The following is a 13,624-nucleotide window of genomic DNA, read 5'->3' as shown; positions in this document are numbered from 1 at the left end:
ATCTTTATTTCTCTTTATTCCCAAAGAATATTTTTGCTAAAAACAAGATTCATTTTTCTGATCTTTTCTTTCAGTAATTGAAAATGTGTCACTTCCTTCTGACCTCCATGATTTCAGATGAAAAATCTGCTGTCATTTAAATTAACATTCCTACATAAGTCATGTTTCTCTCTGCCTGCTTTCAAGATTTTTCTTTGTCTTTAGTTTTCAGAAGTTTAGTTATGATGTGTCTTTCTTAGCATGGATTTCTTTGGGTTTTTACCCAAAAAGGACTATATCCATTACGTTTTTATTTTGATTACTGTATTTTCTAGTTCTATAACTTCCACTCTTTACTATAACTTATTTCTTACTGAGATTTTTTAGGTTTTCATTTGTTTCAAGAGAATTCAATTTCATTGAAGCATTTTTGTGATGGTTGCTTTAAAATCTTTCTCAAATCTGAATCATTGCAATACTATCATTTGTTGGTCTTTTCTCTTTCATGTTGTGAGTTTCCTGGTTCTTGGTATGATGAGTATTTTCTATAGTAGCCTAGATATTTTGGATATTATAAGACTCTGAGTTCTATTTAATCTTCCTATTTTTAGCAGTCAGTCTCCCTGTTGAGGTGTTATTGTAAGAGCCAAGGAGGTGTGTATATTTACCTTTGCACTGGGCTCTGCCAACAGCACCCCAGCAAAAGTGGGCATTGACTCACACTGACTCAATGCAGACAAGAGGTATAGAAGGTCAGCCCCTCCTTTAGCCTCACTGAAATCTTCCCATAAAAGTGGAGCACCAATTCACACTGCTTTTTTGCCTCTAAGTGGTATATAGGACCAGCTCCTTGCCAGGCACTCCTGACTCCAAGAAATGAGAAAGCAAAGAGCTGACTCACATCATTTTGTTGCTGCAGGTGTAGGCTGAATTCCAGCTCCCTGTTGTGTCCCTCTGGCACCAGCTGAAGGGAAGGGGGAAAATGGAATACCAACTAACCCCATGGATAAAGACTTAGCTCCTCATGACAGGAGTAGGAGTGAAGCTTAGTATTGACTAGTTCTGCCTCATACTGGCTTATTAAGTCACATTGATGCTAGGTAGAAGTAGAGGCTCATCTCCCAGTTGAAGCACACTGACATATTCTAGCAGAGCAACTGGAGTACTATCTCCTTCTGCCTGGTAGGAATCAGAGGTCAGCTGCTTGCTTAGTATTGCTGACACTACCCCAGGAGAGGAATAGGATTGCTGCCATACTTATGTCAGGTGGAAGAATGAGCGTACACTGCCTACTTCCGGGAGGGTGGTGGGGGGCAGCCATTGGTATTTGGCTGGAGTAGGATAGGAATTGTCAAAAAAGTTTTATGTTGTTATACTTTCCTTTTCCTAATCTTTTGGCTAGAGGGAACAGTCTTTTCTTGGAGTTTGTTTTCCCTGTGCTTATTGATATTTCCAGGTTGAAGATTTCTAACGTATCCTGTCTGGGATATATAGGAGGCAACAAGGAAACTTACTGCCATTTCATTCCTCAATTTCCAATGTCTTTAGACAATATGCTTTCTTATTCCATCTTCTAGAGTTTTCCTATGCTTATTTATTGTTATATCCAGGGTATTTAAGTTGTAAGAGGAAAGCATTGTGAGTAATGGGGCTATTACATCTTGGTGGGCCTAGAAGTCCCTCTGTTATATGTAATTTTAATGTTTACATGTTAATCGATATTCTTCATTAGCTCATAATGAATCTCACACATCTAGGTATCTTCTACATGTGTCTTGCATAATTTTTCTAACATAGTGAACACATCCTTGGTGAATGCTCAACACTGAATGCTTATTGTGTGAAGACATATACATACCCTAAAGAGGTTTGTTTTGGCCTCAAGCATACAAGGGTACATGAGCCAGCTGTCAGAGTTGAGGAGGGATATCCACAGATGGTAAAGGAGAGAGGCAGCTCATCTGCACTGATGGCATTGCTTTTCTAAGCTCTGACATATTTCTGGATGGTCACCTTCCAGGCTAAAAGACAGTTAATCCTAAAGTATAGCTTCTTAACTGCAGCCAGTTTAATTTGCCCAAGCTTTCTTAGGTCCTCACTGCCTTCTGAACTTTGAAGGATTTCTCTAACTCCAGTATGGACAAGTCTAAAACTGTTTGTGACTGAAATTATGTTGCCAGAACTACAGCATCCAGTTCTTCTCATTAGGCATGTTGGAGATATAGTATATGAGAGTAAATTTAAGGCCTAAATCTCCAACAAATATTTTTCCAATTGTACAAGAAATATCTTAGATGCCTTTCTCTAAGACATTCCTAGCACCTGTCTGTTCTCTTTACTAGCATTCTGGAACTGCAAGAGATTTTAAACTAGACTTCATGGATGGCTGATATTACTGTTTATTATTATAACATAAAATGTTACACTATGCTACCATTTCAACTAACGTAGATTGGAGGCAGTGATTAGCACAAAAAGAATAAAGCAGGTCATTTATTTTTCCCTGTTAAGTCAGAATTTTTGGTTTTAGGCATTTAATATTTAAGGTTGTAGGAGAAAAGAGATTAGTGGCAGAGGAGGAAGGGAGAGTCTCCATGAGTTTTATTTGTTTTATATCTCTCAGGCTTAGAACACAAATATTCTGAGACACCAACATAAAAAAGTACTCAATTGATTCCATGAGTGTCTTTGAGGAATGTACTCATCATATGCTATAAAGAAACAGCCAATCATTGGTCACATTTTTACAAATTAGAGCCATGACCTGAAGGTTAATTATCTTTCTTATGTAATTCTATTATCTTCACACTTGCTCCATGAACACACGAAAAGCTTAATATATAGTGTGAGCAGCTGCTTACTTCTGAATCTGGTTGTCAAGGCAAACACATAGGTCGGTTTTTAAGTAAGTGTAGCCATGTGGTTCGAGTTCCTAATGTGCGGTCACAGTGCCACCTAGTGGCTACAGAGATTAACTATAAAAGATGCTGTTTATTATGGAAGAAACACAGAATTTCCCTTTTAATAAAAGATTCACACTTACTTGGAAACCTTATTGATTCCAAAAGCCACTTGTTGGTTAAGAGATGCGATGATTTTGTCCCTCTTTTTAATCTGCATTTGGTTTTCTTGCCACCGAAAAGTCACTGTTTTCAACTGTCTTTTGAAATCCTGATTAACGAAAAATATTATTTCAGTTAATTCTGTTCAAGTTACCAGAAATTGAAAGAAAAAAACGAACAAATGGGGTTCTTTTAAAAAAGAAAATATCATTAAGTTTAACATTTTAAAAATTTCTCACTTCCTCAGATCTAATGGCAAAAGTACTTACTTCACACTGATAGTGCAATTTATAAAGCTGTCGCTGATGAGCAAGCCTTTCCTTTTCAGTTTCTCCATAGTCTGCAGTTACCTTGCCAGTTGAGCCCTGTTGAACAAATGGAATATGCATGTCTTATTTCTTCCCTTCCCCCCAAATCACTTAAATTTTAGTTATTTAAAGTGGACTTAAAGTTGCTCTGTTACTCCTATTCATGCTTTTTTCAAATCAAACATCATTATTACCTTAGATAAACCCACCTCACTTCTATTACAGCATTTACTAAACAATACCAGAGTAATCTATCTGCTGCTACTGGGTAACACTAATTGTATGCTTACTATTTTTAAAGCATCTTTTGATAATGCTTTTATTATCATAAGAGCCATATGAGTTAGGCATTTATTATTCCCATTTTAGAGATGACAAAATGAGTAAGTAGCTTGCCCAAAGTCATACAGACAGTTAATTAGAGGAGCCTGAATTCTTATTCAGGTAGCCTTAATTGCCCAAGCAATTAATTATTGCACTATATTATCTTAGTTTAATGTTCAACTTATTTGACTTTACACATTATACTATACAGAGACCATGTCTGAGCATAGCTCTTGACACAAAGCAGGTGCTAAATGGTTTTTGAATAAATGAATAAACATTTTTGAAAGGTATGTGATACTTTGTATTTTCAAGTTCTCATAATTCTTATAGCTATTGAATGAAAACCAGAGTCCCATATTTAAACTTTAATGTGACATCCAAAGATAAGAATATGTTACTTTAGTTAAAATGTACATATTCTAATTGAAAAAAAGGAAAAAAGGTATGGCAATTATATGAATATTGTACTATCAGCCAGGGAATCCTCTGTACTAACTGTACCCTTAGACAATGAATATTCCTGCATATATATACTATTATATTTAAAATACAGAGCAGATTATCATTGAATTCTCATGAGTGGGTAAAATAAGCTGTTTTTTTTTTTTTTTTAATTGTCTCATTTGCTTTGCCTAATTCAGTGTTGTGTTGAGTAGTTAAGTTGTGTTTATATGCCTCTTCATATATAGGTACATCATTCCAAGCACTGACTACTACCAGGAATGGAACCAGAAAAAAATGTTATACATTAATATTTTTTATAGATAATTCATGGTAGCAACAAGATTTAATTTTTAAAACATGGAAGTAGCTTTGTTTTACCTAACTATTTTTCTCATTACATTTAATCCAGTGAGATTATGCCAGTTTTTTTTTTCTATTGAGGTAGTAAAAAACTGTTTGCAAAAAATCCATCTGTAATCAACTTTGTCCCATAGTTAAAGCCAGGAAACGGTTTAGGGACTAAAGTGAAAAGTTTCCAGCTCCTACAGGTTCTTTTTTTCTTGTTCCATTTTCTTTCATATACTCCCCATACCTCTTTTCCTGTTTTAGCTCACTTCTAACAAAGGATAAACCACTGGGTTTTGCAAAGACTGTGCTGTTCAAAGAGTCACAGGGAAAACAAAGTAACAACTATATCTGAAAGAAGAAAGGCAGGGCTGTATCCTCTTCAGTCATGCTTACCTGTTCTATCATGTCCAAAATATGCAGTTCATCCAGACTATAGATCTTGTCTTCAGTTGCAGAATCTTCTTGAACATCACTTGCATCATCTTTCATAAATCTACTGGCTGAATGTGGATTTGCTTGTTCTTGCTTCAACTGCTCTTCCTTTTCTGCCATACATGGTCTACAGTGGTAACATAATTATTGTGATCTTTTATAATTATATAATGCTTTTCATCTAAACTATTGTTTCCCAAATTAGAATTGTACTAGTCTCAGGAGATGTACAGCATTAGAAGAATTCATGGTCAAAGAAAGTTTGGACAGTTCCCATACTGTGTCTTTCTCTTGAAGATTCACAATGAACATTAGCATATTTGAGATAGCACTCAATCAAGGTAACTATTTAATTCTGTTCATCTCAGTGTTTTCAGGATTTATGAGACTACAGTGTTCATTTTTCAAATTATTAACTATCCATATCAGTTACTTTCGGAAACAGTACTTTGAGAAATATTGGCAAGCATGTCTACATCTGCTTTATTATTTTACCATCATAACATTCTTTCTCCCCCCCCCCCCCCAATTTTCTTGAAAAGTAGGTTGGTTTAATCAACTTCAGTGCTCTGGTCCAATGTACATTTAAATAAAGGGTTACAAAAAGCAGCATAAAGTAGATTGTAAAATGGAAGTTTCTTTTGTAACAGAACTTACAAAAAACTGTAGTAATAACATGGATTTCAGTAACTAAACGACTAACAGGGATCACTTAAAAAAATAAAAATACTATAAATACAATGGCAATTAACCAATTTTTATACTTATGTTTAAAATTTAAATGCATTCTACTATCCTTTCACTTGGCTTGCTACTTAGAAGTTATGAATTTCCTTCCTAATCTCCTTGAATGGTAACAAGAAACTACTTTTACTTACAACATGATATAAAAGACTTGATTTTACTAGTGAATAGAAAACTCGAGGATATATTATTACTTTTTTTAAGCACACTGAGATCTAGGAAAAAAATGACATCTAATGCCTGTAGAATAATTCATAAAACACTATAGAACAGTCATCAGGTATGACTGGGGTATACTCTAGAGTGACCCAAACGTTTTGAAAAGTTCAATGAAATCAAACCACTGGTTCTCAAGCCCAATTAATTTTCTAAATTACTTGAAGAGCTTTTCAAAGATTAAATGTTTTTAGGTACCCTTACAACTGTCAAGAATATAAATGAATTTGTACTTTTGAAAAGCTTTCCAAGATTATTCCTAAATTTTTTAAGTACAGTCAGGTGTTACTTAATGTCAAGGATACTTTTTGAGAAATGTGTCAGTAGGTGATTCTGTCATTGTGTAAACATCATAAAGCATACTTTTACAAACCTAGATGGTATAGCCTACTTATATACCTAGGATATATGGTATAGACTATTGCTCCTAGGTTACAAAACTCTAGAGCATGTTACTATACTGAATACTGTAGGCAACTGTAATACAATGCCAAGTATTTGTGTATCTAAACATATGTAAACATAAAAGAGGTACAGTAAAAATATAGTATAAAAGATAAAAAATGGTACACCTGTATAAGGCCATGAATGGAGCTTACAGGACTGGATGACTCTGGGTGAGTCAGAGTGAGTGGTAAGTGAATGTGAAGGCCTAGGACATAACTGTATATAACTACAGACCATATAAACACTATAAACTTAGACTACTAAATTTATTTTAAACATATAGTAATTGCACTATGACGTTATAATGGCTATGTTGCTAGGTGACAGGAATTTGTGATAGGAGTTTTTCAGTTCCATTATAATTTCATGGGACCACCATCAGATATGCACTCCATCATCGACTGAAACATTGTTATGTGGCACATAACTGTACAATAATAGCATTGGGATAATATAGGAAAGTATTCATTTTCTAAGAGATGCAAACTAAAGAAGTAAAATTATAATAATGTTGGGATTGAAAACATTTCAATAAGGAAACAAATGTCAAAGGAAGTATGAAATGTGAAAAACAGAGAAAACTGTTGAATCAGAATGATAGGTACATATACTATTCTCTTTACTTTTGCATATATTTGACAATTCTCATTTAAAACCAAAGCTGCCTGGGTGATTTGATCATCATCCAGATTTGGATCTACAATGTAAGCAAAATGATTGATAACATTGTTTCATCTTTATTAAGTTATTTTTATGGAACACAGAACACAGCCTGAATAAAAAACTTACTGCTCCAGTGACTCAACTTGCTGCCAAAGAAAATGAAAACGCACCTAGGATGATAAACTATTTTACCTATCAAGTGGATCATGTCCATTAACAACAAGAAAATATCAATTACATGCAATAGCTTTAAAGTTCACAAAATAAGTTATAACTGCCATTTTAAAAATACCTTAATTTATGTCCTCAGACTTCTCTAAATTTACTAATATTCAGGTTAAACTTTTTGGTGAGAATAATTATCTCTTCATTGGACTATCTCCCCCTTTCCTTTATCCACTGCACTGTTTTCAATCATGCACAATATATCTCACAGTGATCTTTTGACAACAAAATGTTTTCTTTTTTTTTTTTTGGAGACAGAGTCTTGCTTTGTTGCCCAGGCTACAGTGAGTGCCGTGGCATCAGCCTAGCTCACAGCAACCTCAAACTCCTCCTGGGCTCAAACAATTCTGCTGCCTCAGACTCCCTAAGTAGCTGGGACTACAGGCATGTGCCACCATACCTGGCTAACTTTTTCTACATATATTATTTGACCAATTAATTTGTTTCTATTTATAGTAGAGACAGGGTCTCGCTCTTGCTCAGGCTGGTTTTGAACTCCTGACCTCGAGCAATCCGCCCGCCGTGGCCTCCCAGAATGCTAGGATTACAGGTGTGAGCCACCGCGCCCAGCTCAACAAAATGTTTTCATTAAAGGATCAAAATTCACTGTCAACAACCAAATTAAAAAACCCCTCACTCACGCCTCGAGGTCAGGATTTTGAAACCAGCCTGAGCAAGAGCGAGACCCCGTCTCTACTATAAATAGAAACAAATTAATTGGCCAACTAATATATATAGAAAAAATTAGCCGGGCATGGTGGCACATGCCTGTAGTCCCAGCTACTCGGGAGGCTGAGGCAGGAGGATCGCCTGACTCCAGGAGTTTGAGGTTGCTGTGAGCTAGGCTGACACCATGGCACTCACTCTAGCCTGGGCAACAGAGTGAGACTCTGTCTCAAAAAAAAAAAAAAAAAAAAAAAAAAAAAACCCTCAGGTTAAATAAATAAAAAAAATCAAACCAAACTTTTTGGTAAAAGGTGACTGGGGCATAACAATGATTTGTCCTTTAAAGTTAAGTCTAAGTCTAGATTTGGCTAACCACAATATACACTATATTTGAAAAGGTTTTATGCTAGACCTAAATTAGTCCTTGAATGAAGCAGTTAGCATTAGATGACTGTTGAGTAGCTTTATAGAAAAATGGTAACAGATTCTATTCTTCAAAGCAAATGATAACCTTTTAAAAGTCACATTCTTTTAAAAAGTAGCAACTTATTAAGACAAAGAACTGTCCTTTTTTTCTCTTAGCAAGAACTCCTCCCAAAGGCTGTATATTGGGAAAGTACACTTTGAAAATACTAAGAAAAAGTTAAAAATTAAAAAAACTAATACTTACATTTGCTCTTCTTTTGAGTCCTTATTCTGAAAAATAGCATCAAGAATTAGTAATCTATATCAACTATGTCAATATAACATAGTGATATGATTGCATTTAGGTGTTTCTCAAATTTTATCACCATCATGGTAAGTAATACATTTTATATCATGATGCTATATGCACTTACACATACATTTTTATATATAATATAAAACTGAAATATAAGCTCTATGAAATAAACCTTATTCAATGTGATGCAATCTAGTATCTTTTATTTCTATTTATTCTATTTCCTCTTTTGAAATGGTGGCTATGGCCCACTAAATTGATTTTATAATCTACTACTAAGTCTTGAAATATAACTTGAAAATCACCCATTAAGATAATGATGGTGAATACTAGGGCTATGTTTATACTTTCTGGTATACATTGGGACAGGGTGTATATAATTCCCACTTATTCCTACACTAATTACAAGGGTTCTTAAAAATCTACATATAAGAAGAAATCAGAGTTATATATTAAGAATCTTATAAAAAAAAGTGTTAAGGAGATCACAATTGGGAGAAAATCTTAAAAAGCTCTAAATGCTATGCTTATTAAAATAGAACTATAAAGGCATCAAATCAAATAAAAGTAATATCAATAACTTTAACACATATTAAATTAAGAGTATCACAGCTTTAATTTCTACCATCTCTTTCTTACAAGAAACTTCAGTGTCTCCTTCTCCACAGATACAATGCTATTTGTACAAATTTGTTTGCTTTCTTGTCTGTACACCAAGAGGATTTTTGTGTTTCAGTGTCTGATCTGCTCAATGTCCAGTGCCAATTTAATTCTATGATTTAGAATTATTGACTGCTGCCTTGGTTCTAGTGTACTTGAATACCTAAGTTGGAAGAGACTTTTGGTTGTTTATAATGAACATATCTAGTATAGTTGATTATTTCTCAAATTCCTTTTTGGCTCATCCCATGACAACTTTATGCCAATGCATATACCTGCCTCTCATATATGTATCTGTCAACTTCCCTCCTGAAGTTAGAGAGGACACCCAATTTGAGGGACTGGATTTATTTCCTGTCATATTTCTTTTTTCCCAAGGCCTCATTACAAAACCTTTGTATTCTTTTGCCTAGCCTAATCCTGGGTAGGGGATAGGAGGACTTAACCCTCAAAAGAGTTATTTGTTTGGATATATTATAAGCTAAATACTAAATACCTAACTGAAAAAAAGGGAACATATACAGTAGCTACAAAATTCCTACACATAAATTAGAAGTTATCTGCATTGTCTCCTATATTTACTATACAAATTTTATACTTTTTCATCATAATTCTCTGGAAAGTCCCTGATAAATATTTTTAGGACTGTTTTTAGGTAGACATGTTACAAAACAAATAATTAACAAAAAACACAATTTCATGCATGAGGACTTTGTCATCACTCTGTATATATAAAACAAGCAAATTTCTAAATGGTAGAATTTTTCATGAGAACTGATTAGAGAATTTTGTTGACTTCACTTTTTATAACTGGTTGCTTATACTACAACTAGACAGACAACTCTTTGTACCTATAGTAACAGTAATTGAGTATTTGAATAGGATTATTCCATATGAAATAGTCATATGTACAAATTTTAGAATTTTTTAGATCCTATAGCATTTGTAGGTCCTACTTTAAAACACAGGCAAAATATACAAGATATAAGATATAAAATCTCTCTACTAATGTACAAATTTCATATTGATAAAATTATCTTATTTTTCAAAAGTATCTCACAATTTTAGGATGTTAAAGAAACAAAAAGTTCCTAGATATTTGCTAATATTTAATAAGAAATTTTTAATGTTACTAGTCATGAATTTTTGAGTAGTGGTTTTATTTAGTTTTAGTTGTGTTTGTTCCCTGTCTAATTTCAATTTGATGTAGAAATGGGATTTTCCATTTTTAACTAAAATTGGGAATTTAAGTGTTACCATATATTAATATTTTGGAAGTAAAGAAGAGACACACTATATACCCTTGGAACTCAGCGTTGTGGTTTGACAGCTGTGAATTTACTTGGTTAGCTTTATGTAATATTAGACCTGGGACTTATATAATATTTTGGCAAAATTGAAAATATGACTAAAATAATGAATTAGGCTATGTTTTATCAGATAAGAACTGTCTAAAAGTGAGGAAAAAATCTTCATGCTCATGTCTTTAAAAAACAAAACCTAATTTTAAAAATAACCTTTGAGTGAAATTATAAGTTATAATAAATTATGGTTATGATAAATATGAAAATGATATTGATATTGTATTTATCAGACTAGGAGTACAAACTTTTTTCTAACATCCATAAGCATTTTATAAATTCATCTTTATTGTCTTAAGTTTCATTAATAATTAAAATTTGTATATACTTTCAAATGAATAATAACATAGGCTCACCAGATTATAGTTGTGCAAATATTCAGTTTATAATAAACAGATTATACCAAGATTTTAAATATATTTTTCAGACCAGAAAATTAACATTTTTTTCACCTCAAAGTTTTCATAGCATAGTGGTTAGCTATATGCTTGATTTTAAAAAGTCTCCTGGCTTTCCAAGTAATTAAGAGACTTATTGCTAAAACTGCTCTATAGTGACTTGTTCATTTGGCAACTGGCAAAAATCAAAGAAGAGGCGATGAGAGAAACTTGTATTTGTACTATTTTTGTACATTATTGCATTGTTGGCACACTCTCAGATATAACGAAGAAAATCAAGATTTCTTAAGGTTTTAGAAAATGCTTCTGATCTTATCAGTATGGATATGACAAAAGCAAACTGTTCTTACAAGAATGAGGATACATTTTTAAAATGAGTCGTAGGTAGAAATTCATGAACTTTCTAAGTGACTCATTCAGTCTTTGGTTGTATATGCAAATGTATAAGTTATGATTTAGGGAAGTAAAGTAGGGTATCAATCAATCATTCAGGATATAACATAAGTAGACTCATCTATAATCATATATTTAATAAGTGATTGAATCTTCATGTTATATATCTGCTTGGACTAATTTAAGTTCTAACAATGAATTCATATATTGAACTTAAGTCTTCATAATTAGACATCCCTCTATTATAGTGTTAATGCAGTCTCTTACCTTTTTATTCTTTGTCTTTTTCTTTTTCTTTGCTTTGCTCTTAACCTAGTAGGTAAGAAATATATCATTTACTTAATATGCAATTCAAAGTGCACAATGGGTTCTTTTGCAAAATGTTTCCTCTAACCATTGAGATCTCTTGCCTTCTAATATTTTAGATAATATTTCAGATAATATTTCTTTCTAAATTCTGTTAAACAATTATTTTCATTTTAATCTTAGTCTTCTGCCCTTGAAAAATCACTGACAAAAAAGAACTCATAATGTCAATAAGATACAGATAAAAGCTCACAGATGTTCACTTGCACAGATGCATGTAACAAAGAAGGCACTTTTTAAAAAGCAACATATTCATGTCCATAGGATGAAACATTAAGCCTCAAAAGAATTTAGTGACTATATAACTGTTACCACTTAACTATAAAAAAAAATAGAGATCTATCCTGTCTGATTTTAGTTCTACCTCTGTGCAAATAACATTAAGAAGTTTTCTCTTTCCTATATTCCCCACTACACTTTCTTCGATTTCCTACTATCCTCCCACATCTACTTCCATTATTCAGGATAAAGAAATGTATTCAGAAATCTAGAATAGTGCCTGGCACATAAGTGTTCAATAACTCTTGGCAAAATAAATGGTTATGGAAGTAAGTACTGAGGAAAGAACTATTCCAATTCAAGCACTGTGTGAACACTGTAATGAATATAAACTAAGATTGTCTGGAATGCTTTAAGTATAGCACATGCAACAAACTAAAGCCCAGAATATGTTCTTCTAATTCAAATATTAATGAGAGCTCATACTTCCTGGATATCTTTAATAGATTCTGTTGAAGATTCACTGGGTATTGAGGCTCCATCTCTATTCATTTCTGCAAAGTGTATTTCAGGGATTGAGTTCACATTTATATTGTACTCCATGAGAGGTGGACTTAGTTCTTCTTCCTCATTCTGTAATTCTTCTATTTCAATACCTAAATATTAAAGACAAAATCCTTAAAATCTAGATGTGAGCAATTTCAGCCTCTTAGCCTGTAACCAATTAGTATGAACCTGAATGCTATGATATCTTGCTGGTATCTTGAGTAGATCTAGATATTAGGTACTCTAGAACTTAAGTAGACTCTAAATTACTAAGTTTTTGAGTATTCTGACATTGACTATTAAATACTGCAACTAATATTATTTTAGGACATAAATTTTAAACATAAAGAAGAGAAAAAACAGCTCTATTTTTTTCTATTTTTCTTCTTTTTCATAGAAAAGCCATTAATCTCCTGTTTTGTGACCTTTCCTTTGACACCACAACCCTTGATATTGCCCCAGAGATTCAGTCTCATAACTCATGGACTTTGTCTGACTGGTCACAGACAGTCTAACATTTAATTCCAAACAAAGTCATGGTATTGTTTTCTTAAGTATAATGTTAACTGCAGAATATGAATTACATTAAAAAATAATACCACAAAAATGGAAATTAAAAAAATAGCATCTCACCGTATGGCAAAAAACTGTATAACTATAAACAATGGACAATGAATCAGATAAACCTATACATGCTAAATAGCCCAAATAAGCACATAGAGCAAGCAGAATTTATCTGACCAAGTGAAAACCCCGTAAGTATCCCTTAGGTATCCCAAGTTAGAAAGTCCCAACTTAAGCATTTTATTGTAAAATATACTTACGCTGACTGCCTGTTATTGACTGTAGAGCAATTCCTATGGTACATAAAGAAAAAAACTTAGATGTACAATTGCAAATGTAACCAATAAATGTCTTACTGGAATTAAGAAAAGATTTTTACACTGTAACAATTTACTCTATAAATAACAAACTTTAAAAACAACCAGTTCTGCTCATGAATCTAGAATATACAAGGCACAATATTTAGATTATAATAAAAAGGTTATAAACCCATGATGAGAGAAAAAAATAAACAATTTGATAATTCATAATAGAT

The 13,624-nt window shown here is 33.0% G+C and overlaps 1 protein-coding gene across 5 annotated transcripts in view; it reads right to left on the bottom strand.

Moving 5' to 3' along the window:
* DZIP3 (DAZ interacting zinc finger protein 3) overlaps window positions 1–13,624 on the bottom strand; it is a 94,917-nt gene that overhangs the window by 33,995 nt on the left and 47,298 nt on the right. For all 5 annotated transcript variants that reach the window (XM_012777204.2, XM_012777207.3, XM_076001289.1 and 2 more), the window contains 7 exons: window positions 13,350–13,382; window positions 12,466–12,635; window positions 11,662–11,706; window positions 8,532–8,557; window positions 4,862–5,027; window positions 3,311–3,406; window positions 3,023–3,150 (listed from right to left, as the gene is read on the bottom strand). In XM_012777204.2, the coding sequence (XP_012632658.1) occupies window positions 3,023–3,150; window positions 3,311–3,406; window positions 4,862–5,027; window positions 8,532–8,557; window positions 11,662–11,706; window positions 12,466–12,635; window positions 13,350–13,382 (664 nt within the window). The remainder of the gene's footprint in view (window positions 1–3,022; window positions 3,151–3,310; window positions 3,407–4,861; window positions 5,028–8,531; window positions 8,558–11,661; window positions 11,707–12,465; window positions 12,636–13,349; window positions 13,383–13,624) is intronic.

Source organism: Microcebus murinus, chromosome 1, assembly GCF_040939455.1.
Source record: "Microcebus murinus isolate Inina chromosome 1, M.murinus_Inina_mat1.0, whole genome shotgun sequence".
Classification (NCBI taxonomy): Eukaryota; Metazoa; Chordata; class Mammalia; order Primates; family Cheirogaleidae; genus Microcebus; species Microcebus murinus.
The sequence above is the reverse complement of the archived record's forward strand: the minus strand, read 5'-3'. Positions and strand labels throughout refer to the sequence as shown.